The sequence below is a fragment of the Brassica oleracea genome, chromosome C8, assembly GCF_000695525.1.
Source record: "Brassica oleracea var. oleracea cultivar TO1000 chromosome C8, BOL, whole genome shotgun sequence".
NCBI lineage: Eukaryota > Viridiplantae > Streptophyta > Magnoliopsida > Brassicales > Brassicaceae > Brassica > Brassica oleracea.
The window spans coordinates 22,732,401-22,742,962 of record NC_027755.1 but is presented as its reverse complement, the minus strand read 5'-3'; the positions used below and the strand labels follow the sequence as shown (position 1 = coordinate 22,742,962).

Below are 10,562 nucleotides of genomic sequence, written 5' to 3'. Positions count from 1 at the left end.
TTTGATATCAAAGATTTGGGAGAGTTGAAGTACTTCCTTGGGATTGAGATATGCCGCTCTAAAGAGGGGTTATTTTTATCTCAAAGGAAGTACACACTTGATATTTTAAATAAGGCAGGAAACCTTCAGAGTAAAAAGGCCAAGACTCCATTAGAAGAAGGATACAAGGTGCTGAGAGAGGGGGAGTATGAGTCTACACCATTTGGAGATATCAAGAAGTATAGAAGAATGGTGGGAAAGCTCATATATCTAACCATCACCAAACCAGATGTGTGCTTTGCTGTGAATCAAGTGAGTCAACACATGGGAGCTCCTAAGGTGCATCATTGGAATATGGTGGAGAGGATCTTAAGGTACCTAAGAGAGGTGTCTGGCCAAGGAGTATGGATAGCATGTAACAAGAGTACTGAAATAATTGGGTATTGTGATGCTGATTGGACTGGAGACAGAGTTGATAGGAGATCAACTACAGGCTACTGCACCTTCATTGGCGGAAACCTGGTCACATGGAAGAGTAATAAGCAGAAGGTGGTGTCTTGCTCAAGTGCTGAGGCAGAGTAAAAATCAATGAGGAATCTCGCAAGTGAGCTTATATGGATCAAGGGACTGCTAAGGGACTTGGGTATTGAGATCAACACACCAATGACTATGCATTGTGACAACCATACAACAATACACATTGCTTCCAACTCAGTCTTTCCTGAGAGGACAAAACACATAGAAGTGGACTGCCACAAGGTGAGACAGGCAGTGGAACAGCAAGTGATTCTTCCATGCTACACAAGAAGTAAAGATCAACTAGCTGACATGTTCACCAAGGCAGCTAGCAGCAAGATTTGTGAGCTCATTCATCCTAAGCTTGGACTCATAGACCTCTCTTGTCACTGATCCTCTTGCCATGAAGTGTTCTACTCTTTTTCCTTTGCTTGGTTTTTATCCCAAGTGGTTTTTCCAAGTAAAGTTTTTAATGAGGGAATGCTTCATGGTTTCCAAGCTTGACCAAATCCCTATGTTCAAGCTTGAGGTGGAGTGTTCACATGAAGAGAATAAAGATCAAGAGTAAAAGACATGAGTGTTGACATGAAGCAATAAAAAGCAAGAGTAAAGACATGAAAAACCTGATTGATCATGGACAGGAGATCATGAAATCATGGACAGGAGATCATGGACGGGAGATCTTGGACAAAAAATCATGGACAGGAAATCATGGACAGGAAAACTGAAGCAAGGAAAGGTGTGAGACTGATTTAAATATCTTGCCTGAAGTCTTGGACGAATTTAAACAAGTGGAGGCAATTGGATGGAGCTGTTGGAGTGTGGAAACAATCCAAAGTCACATGATATGCTAAGGAATGAAGAGAGAATGAAGTTGTCACTATCTGAAAGTGACTTCCCCAGATCTTGTCTTCATTAGTTTATTCAATTCATTCTCATTGTCTTATTCTCCTTGCTAGATCTATTTATGTAACTATTGTATATACTAAATCAATCTAAGGAAAAATGTTCCTCAAATATTTTTGTCTCTCTCTTGGATTCCCTCACATATCTCTCTTAGTTCTTCACCAAAATCTCTAAAACAATTCTCATAAACTCCCATTAATTCTCATAAACTTATATATATCACATCTAAAATAAAATATAGTGAATTTGAGTTATAAATGTATAGTTTTATACGATTATCTATTTCCTATAATTTTAAACCTATAAGAGTTTAAGAAGTGTAATTAGTGTTTTAAAATTTATAATTAATCATTATTAGTCGATAAAAGTAATATAATTTATGCATCATGATACATGAGTAGAAAGATAACACGTTAGCAATTTAGCATGCTTTATATGCTTTCATGTCCCTTCTAATTATGGAGTAAATGGCTTTCACGCCCACATCAAACTCCTCGAGACACACACAGCTGGACCCTGACCAAACGGTTTTCGCCAGTCTAATTTTGATTAAAACCGGATCAACCCGAACAAGAAAAAGGTTGGTCGACAAAAAGGGGGGTGAGGAGCACTGTTTTCCATTATTAAAGCAAAGAAAGTAGCACAGAACACACTAACGTCCATATTGGTGATCGGTGGATATTCACATCAACATTATAACGCCAACTGAATGCAAAAAGTAATGGGGGCCAAGATTATATTAAAGCGATCAAATAAACTGAAGTTTGCGCGATACCTCACGACAAAAACAAAAATGATAAACATGTGGATTCCAATATTGATGGGCCGAAATGAAATGATCTCCCCTAATGGAGTGCACTGCACTGCAACGAACTCAAGCCCAAATCTCAAGGTAGTAAACTTGTAGAGCCAGTCAATAGTCCGTCCGCACAAGGGCCCATCCTTAGAAAAGAAAGGGTGAAAAGGACATTTCACAGTATAAGCAATTATTCCAATCCACAAACCAAAAGTGGCATTACGTGTGGATCTCGTTGACACTCCCATCACTGTTCTTCGTCTCCTCCCTCCTTCCTCCAAACATGTTGTACCGAAGAATCTCACCTTCACTGTTCACTCTCTACTCCGCTCTCCCCTCGCTTCCTCACCAAGATCCATGTCTCTTCTGATCAGATCCTCCTACGTCTCTCAATTCCACACTCGAAACTCAAAACCATCCTCTTTCTCCGATCAAACCCCGTCAAAATCACCGTTCTTCTCTTCATTCAACCACAACCCATTAATCAATTTGGTCTATAAACGCAACCCAAGAATGCAATCTCTCTCCTTTCCTTCGTCAATGACCGTTAAGAGCTCCTTGATCGACCCAGACGGTGGGGAGCTAGTGGAGCTGGTAGTACCCGACTCAGAGATCGAGCTGAAGAAGAAGGAAGCAGAGTCGATGCCGAAAGTGAAGCTGACGAAGATCGATCTGGAGTGGGTGCACGTGATCAGCGAAGGCTGGGCTAGTCCTTTGAAAGGGTTCATGAGAGAAGACGAGTATCTTCAGAGTCTTCATTTCAACTCTCTAAGGCTGAAAGATGGGTCTCTTGTCAACATGTCTCTTCCTATTGTTCTTGCTATTGATGATCAGACCAAAGAACAGATCGGTGTGTCCAAGAATGTTGCTCTTGTTAGCCCTCAAGGAGACATCGTTGGTTCTCTCCGCAGGTAAAAGATGGTGGCTTTCAATGAAATTATGCCTCTAGTTATTGTTTAGGTGTCGAAAGATATAGTTTTGGATAGGCCTGGGCATTTCGGGTATTGGTTGATCCATTTATTGTCTCATCTATTTTTGGATTAGCTTTGGTTCGGATGGTAAAACTAGAAACCTGAAAATACCCTAATTAGAATGATTCCTATAAAAATATAGGATAATTTAGATTATTTTGGATATTTCGGATAAGTTTTCTAATAATTTGGATTATTTTGGTTCGGTTCTGATTCTGGTCTTTGGTTCCGGTTTTTTTTTGCACAGGGCCTATGAATGGACTTATCTTTTTGTTCTTTCGTATATGATATTACAGTGTGGAGATATACAAACACAACAAGGAAGAAAGGATTGCTCGGACGTGGGGAACTACTTCTCCAGGATTACCTTACGTGGAAGAACATATTACTCCGTCAGGAAACTGGTTGATCGGTGGAGATTTAGAAGTTTTCCAGCCGGTTAAGTACAACGATGGTCTTGATCACTACAGGCTATCTCCTAAACAGCTTAGGAAAGAGTTCGATAACCGTAAAGCTGATGCTGTCTTTGCATTCCAGCTAAGGAACCCTGTGCACAATGGTCACGCTCTGTTGATGAACGATACAAGAAAAAGGCTTTTGGAAATGGGTTATAAGAATCCTATTCTCTTGCTTCACCCTTTGGGAGGTTTCACAAAGGCTGATGATGTTCCTCTTGATGTTCGAATGGAACAACATAGCAAGGTTCTAGAAGATGGAGTTCTTGACCCGGAGACTACTATTGTCTCGATATTTCCATCGCCGATGCACTATGCTGGTCCAACTGAAGTTCAGTGGCACGCCAAGGCTAGGATCAATGCTGGTGCTAATTTTTATATTGTAGGTCGTGATCCTGCGGGGATGGGACATCCTACTGAGAAGAGAGATCTGTATGATCCTGATCATGGGAAGAAAGTGTTGAGCATGGCTCCTGGTCTTGAGAAACTAAATATTCTTCCATTTAGGGTAATGCAAAGTTTGTTAACTATGATAATATGCTGCTTCAAATCATAATTGTGTGTTCTTTGTCTGTGATTTTTTTTTTATCGTGTAGGTTGCAGCTTATGATACAGTTGAGAAGAAGATGGCGTTTTTTGATCCCACTCGTGCAAAAGAGTTTCTTTTCATTTCTGGAACAAAGGTAAAAAAGACAGTTTTGATTGATTTTGGATTTTACAAGTTCAGGTTTTTTTAATGGTTTTATTGTTCTGGGTTTCAGATGAGAACGTATGCAAGAACAGGGGAGAGTCCACCGGATGGGTTTATGTGTCCGAGTGGATGGAATGTTCTTGTTAAATATTATGAGAGCTTGCAAGAAAGTGATGATTCATCAAAACAACAACAAGCCGTTGTTTCAGCCTAAAGAATCAAACTCTTTTGAGGATTGAACTGTCCGTGATGACTGGCTTTTGTTTCACATGGTTACATGTTTTTGTCTTGTGGAAAGGCACGAGCGTTTTCAAAACTTTGAAACCAAATAATGTTCTTGCTGATGAGCAGGGACAAGTTTGTTAATTTTAAGGTCTGGTTCAATAATTTTTCTCCACTTTGTTAGTCTCAGTCTTTTTCTTTGTCAGTTCTGATTTGAGTAAAAGAGAGCTCTTTATTAACAGGCACCAGCAAACTAGAGAAGAGGCCAAAAAGACTCCGTTGCCGGGACTCGAACCCGGGTCTCTCGGGTGAGAGCCGAGTATCCTGACCAGCTAGACTACAACGGATTTGTTATTTCAATTCGACTAACGTGAAAAAAAGAGAAAGACGCATGTCATCATTGTTTTAAGAGCTAGACAAAGAGCTAGACAGAGGCTTCATGTCAGTAATTCATCAATCGACAAAAGAAAAAGTTACTAATATTGCTTTATTAGTTATTGATGTATATCCATATAGCAAAAAAAATATTTAGAACCAAAGTCATAAATGATTATCAGTTTATCACCCAAATTGCTTGTTTTTTGATGAGAAACTCAAAAACTCACAATCCCACAAAAGAAAACTGAAAGTGAAATATATCACAGAACATAACAAAAGGACTTGACCCATTATGAAAAAGCTTTCTGCATTCACTCGGCTCTAGACTGACCAGCACGAGAAGAGAGGATGATACCAACAATGAGACCGTACAACGCCAGTGCTTCAGCAAAGATGAGAATCAGAATCATTCCCACAAACAGCTTGGGTTGTTGTGCATTCGCTCTGCAACACCACATTACAAAGACAAAACATCGAACTAGAAACAAACACAACACAGCAATATGAAGGAGCATCATACATAAAACATCCCTTAGTCTCATATTCACTATAAAGTAAAAAAGATTTCATCATTTTAGCTCATACACCAAGGTTAAGACTTTAACATAGGCATATCAAAAACGAGTCTCTGCAGTAACATTTGTGAATTCAAAAGAATCGATCTTTGACAGAGAATATATATAATTTTGGCAATTACCTAACACCAGCGTCGCCGACGATACCAATAGCCATACCGGCGGAGAGACCAGCGAGACCACAAGCGAGACCGGAAGAGAGATGAGCATAGCCATCGAAGAGGTAGTAAGACTTAGCCTTTGGGTTGATTCCAGTACTGATGATGACAGCAATGATGAGACCATAGATACCTAACACACCAGCCATAACCACGGGAACAATCGATTTCATCACAAGCTCTGGTCTCATCACACCCATCGACGCCACGCCAACCCCGCTCTTCGCTGTCCCGTACGCTGCTCCCATACCTGAGAACAAGGATAAACCGATCGGATCGGATCAAGACCAAATCATGGATTCAATCTTTTGACTGAGAAATTGATGTTACAGGAGAAAACGAGAGCGGCGGCAGCGCCGAGGAATCCGAAGAAAGGAGCAGTTTCATCGCCGCTGAAACCTGAAGCCATATTGCTCTCCGATGAGATCTGATCGCAAAGAGACAAAAACCGTTTGATGATTTGCGATTGCGAGCGATAGAGAGAGAAGGAAACCGAAACCAATGATTTTAGTAATTGCTGGCGGTTTGTCGGCGTGTAAAATCAAACCGGACTTAAATTAGCTGACCCGTTTAACCAGAACCGTACCAAATTTACTTTTTGGTGCATGATGCTTTGTTTGCTAATTGTGTGTATTTTTAATTATTACTAAATAGTTTAGATTTTTTTTTTTTTTTTTTAACGTAAAATAGTTTAGATTAGTTAGAAATTTTGTATATATACTTATTAACTAATGAACAAATCAGAGAAAATGTTATACTATTTTAAGGTTTTACTTTTATCTAAATTCTATCAAGATGCATGTGTTAAAAGTGTAAATTTCGTAGGCCGTCGTGCTGGACATTAGTCCCTTGGCACATATGACTTAGACACCGTATGCATGATTCATGACATATCCTCTAAGTCTAAATCATGTTTAAAATTAGTTTTGTATGTTTAAAATTCTGTTGGATAGGTACAATAATTAGAAGAGCAAAAAAGAAATACAAGTTCTGGTAGGAATTTGAAATATAAAATGAACAGCTTCGAAGACTAAATCTTTTTATTTCTTACTTCTTAATACAAAATCTAATAATTGCAGACTGAAAAATATGTATATGAATGTATGTATGAATAATGTGATAACGCAAAAATAGGAGGCACACTATTAGCAACATTAAAAATAATATAGTCAACTAACCGCATTCACGAATAGAATGTCATCGGACAATCATTTGATTTTGGTGATTCGGAAACATAAATATTAATTCAACTGTAAACATATCAAGAATGTATACATGCAAGCATGAAAATTATAATGCATATTAGTTAACTCGACATGTCGAATATATATGTACATAGTTTAGAGTGAAAAAATTATGCATCAACATTTTTATTAATTGTGCATCTATAAGATAATAAACGGGCAGAATCCAAATACAAAAAAGTAAATTTATGCATACCACTGAAATCAACTGTCTTAAATAAACCAAATAAGAAAATGTGTGTTTACTTATAAGATTTGTTATGAAATTATGGTTTTGAAAATGAAATTTAACTTTACATACAATACATGGTTAAGTTCACACCGCTGGAGCAAATATCAATAGTCTATGTTAGGCATGGCATTTTAACCTGGACCCGAAAATCCGAACCGGAACCGACCCAATAATACCCGACCAGGAATCAAATCGAAAATTTACAAGTACAAGTATCTTTTGGGTCTAAATTTCTTTTACCCGAAAGAACCATAACCGAAAAGAACCGACTCAAATTGATCTGGACTCGAAAAGAACCGACCCGAGAAGAATCGATTTGTACCCGACTCAAAAACATGTATATCTAAAACTATGATTTTTTGTGTTCTATTTTGTATATATTATTTTTATGATTTAATTGAAATATTTTTTGTTAACAACATTTGTTATTATTTTGTAACATTTTTGAAGTAATATGAAGCTTTAAAATATAAAATTTAGAGTTTAAAATGTTTTATTTTAATTATTAATAGTTTCTTTTAAGTTATTTTGTAAAATTTTAGATATATATGAAAAATATCGATTAAATTTGATGAAATTTGATGTCATGTCCTTTTCAGATTCTAAATACCGAAACTCGACCCGGACTCGATATGGACCAAAACAATTACGAGTATTTTATGAGTATTTTAATTATAGACCCGAACCGACCCGAACCCGAGAAGAACCAACCCGAACTCGCACCAAAATTTTTTAAGTATCTATTGAATCTAAATATTTAGAACCCGAAAAAAACCAGCCCGAACCCGATCCGAAGACCCGAACGCCCATGCCTAATCTAAGTATGTATGCATGAATGAACGTTGTGTTGTTTTTTAGTTATTAGAAAACTTGGGACGACCAAAATTATTAACGTTCAACGAACCAGGGTGATTAGCCCCTGGGAGGACTAAAACGTAACAGAGTTTGACTTGTATAATCTATAGTTGCATGTTTGATGTTAACACAACAACGCCATCACTGATTCGTCTTTCCAGCCTACCGAACTAACTAATCATGTATAATCGTAATCACATATTAATTCAAAAGGATAATGTAAAGTCAAATACTAATAAAATATTTCATTCGAAGATATCTTGTATACAATCAAAACAATCGAGGAGATTGTTATAAATTGTGCTAATAAATTATATACCTAATATAGTAAACTCTATAAATAAATAAACACTATAAATTAATTAAAAAAATTCCTTTTTAGTTGAATCGGTTCAAGATATGACGTAAATCGATAAAATAATAAAATAAAAATATTTTAAAAATTATATGTAAATATATGGTCAAGTTGAAATCATAAATTAATAATTTTTGTATATATATATTTTATATAAGTACAAACAATTGTATTATTTGCTTTAGTTTACAATACAATTATTTTTATATTTTCTTAACATTTCAATATATTTTGCTTATATTTAATAAAATTATATTTAAACTACATTCAAATTTTATAAAACATATTTTATATACACCAAATTATATTTAAACCACATTTAAATTTTTTGTAAATTAATAACTCTATAAATTAATCAAATATTATAGTCTCAGCATTATTAATTTTGCAAACTTGTAGTTATAAGCGGGAATTACAGCGTCAGAGAAAGAGTTTGATTTTATGTGCATGATTTTTTTACTAAAAGATTAACATGCGGCTGTTTACCAATTTAATATTTGTTCTGTCATTTATACCAAGTAAAATAGCGACGACCAAAGTAATTAACATGCAACGAACCACACAGTTTCAGAAAAAACGGGCCACTATAAGTGAAAGTTAAAGTGTAAAACGTAACGGACTCTCTTTGATTATTGTTTTTTTTTTTTTTTTTAATATACCTTAAATTTATTCAAAAGAAAATAACATTTTTACAACCAGTGCATCAGTTTTTTTTTTAAAGAACTATGGAGCTTCTATGTAAAGGATAGAAAATCGTGTCATCTTGTGGCAAACCACAGAGATAGACCTGTTAACAGTTTGAAGTTTCCCTGTTGGCGAAAAGCTAAGCATCGATCCCGAACTTGTCGATCCACCATCCTCGCAAGTGTTACTGCTGTATTAGGTGTAGCCCCATGTCTCCTGTCATTCCGTTCTTTCCACAGTGAATTGTGGCTTGATTATTGTTTCTGACTTTAACGTAGCGGACTCTTGAAAAAACATCAGACATGCGATGTTTTTTAAAGATGTTTGATGTTAACACAACATCTCCAATCTCCATTATTATTTCGTTCTTGAGGTCTCCCAGCTAACCAATCTCAAATAATCGATACTTTTAAGTTGATGTCAAACCTAAAAGAAAGAATACAGGAAGAGTACTAACGAAATGGTTGATATGTTTCACATACTGCATGTCCCTGGCTACGTGAGTACACAAACATCAAAACATATATAAGTGGACGTTTCCGACTAAGTTTTGCTTTTGAATTTTTATATAATCATTACGATGGAAATAAACCAGCCAAATAAATCTAGACGATTTTACAGCTTCTAAAATGTTAATTTAAATATGCAAAAGAGGCTGATACAAGTACTTCAAGAAAAACAAAAACTAAAACTAAAACTAAAGATTTACAAAAAACACATGTAGACCACCTCCATAGTACCATAAAATTATAAGAGATAAAAACAAGAAAAGACAGAAAATATGAGCGACTGTAAGAACATCCTTATCAATAGTATGAGAATGAGAATTTATTTTCAATTTTTTAACCAATTGGTCTTGGCCTAATCGTAAAGAGCTCGCAGCTGTTAGAGCTTAGAACCCCACAATTACATATGTATATATAACATATACATACACATATATGTGTTTTAAGAACCGAAGAGCAAGAACCCCCGTTGAAGTTGCTCTTAATACCGCTCTGTGTTTGATTCCTCTTGGCCATCCAAAACATTTTAAATGGTAAAAAATCACTTGCCCAAAAAAAAAAAGGTAAAAAAACGCATATCATGTGGATCTTGAGGTGATTAGTACTTGGACCTAGAAAATTTTTACGATCACACTACGATTATAAAAAAAAAAATAGTATGAGGATGAATTTGCTTTTAAAAATTTATTGAATGGGTATTGGAACCTCATCAATTATTTTTGTTAATTAGCAACTAATTACTTTTTGAGAATCTCATCCTCGTACCTGGAGTTGCTCTAAAATATCATTATAGACCAAAACGTCATTTGTCATTTTTATTAATTAGCTTTAAGAAAAATTATTAATCATATCATTTAACTATATAAAGTATATCTTTGGACTTTTCAGTTTTGAACTAAATAACTAATTATAAAATTATTGATTATCAACTACGTACTACATATAATAACGTTTAATAACGTCCCATAAACCACTATATAAACGAATAAGCCACAGTACATTTACATCACAACACAGAAATATCAAACAAGAACCTAAA

General features: G+C 35.7%; 3 protein-coding genes and 1 non-coding gene across 4 annotated transcripts; 2 read left to right on the top strand and 2 right to left on the bottom strand.

Moving 5' to 3' along the window:
* The first annotated feature begins 228 nt into the window (after positions 1 to 228).
* LOC106308976 (uncharacterized mitochondrial protein AtMg00810-like) lies at positions 229 to 561 on the top strand. Its single transcript, XM_013746072.1, has one exon. It carries the CDS (start codon positions 229 to 231, stop codon positions 559 to 561), a length of 333 nt encoding a protein of 110 aa, XP_013601526.1.
* A 1,843-nt stretch (positions 562 to 2,404) lies between these two features.
* On the top strand, positions 2,405 to 4,535 carry LOC106312397 (ATP sulfurylase 2). The gene is made up of 4 exons (XM_013749911.1): positions 2,405 to 3,108; positions 3,465 to 4,131; positions 4,220 to 4,306; positions 4,385 to 4,535. The coding sequence occupies exons 1-4, from the start codon at positions 2,555 to 2,557 to the stop codon at positions 4,526 to 4,528; spliced, it is 1,452 nt and encodes a 483-aa protein (XP_013605365.1). The 5' UTR covers positions 2,405 to 2,554; the 3' UTR covers positions 4,529 to 4,535.
* A 275-nt stretch (positions 4,536 to 4,810) lies between these two features.
* Positions 4,811 to 4,883, bottom strand: TRNAE-CUC. The gene has a single exon. It is a non-coding gene; the product is annotated as a tRNA-Glu (tRNA).
* Positions 4,884 to 5,042: 159 nt separating this feature from the next.
* LOC106307999 (V-type proton ATPase subunit c2-like) lies at positions 5,043 to 6,161 on the bottom strand. The gene is made up of 3 exons (XM_013745105.1): positions 5,978 to 6,161; positions 5,612 to 5,897; positions 5,043 to 5,358 (listed from the first exon to the last, which is right to left on the bottom strand). Exons 1-3 carry the CDS (start codon positions 6,054 to 6,056, stop codon positions 5,226 to 5,228), a joined length of 498 nt encoding a protein of 165 aa, XP_013600559.1. The 5' UTR covers positions 6,057 to 6,161; the 3' UTR covers positions 5,043 to 5,225.
* Positions 6,162 to 10,562: the final 4,401 nt, after the last annotated feature.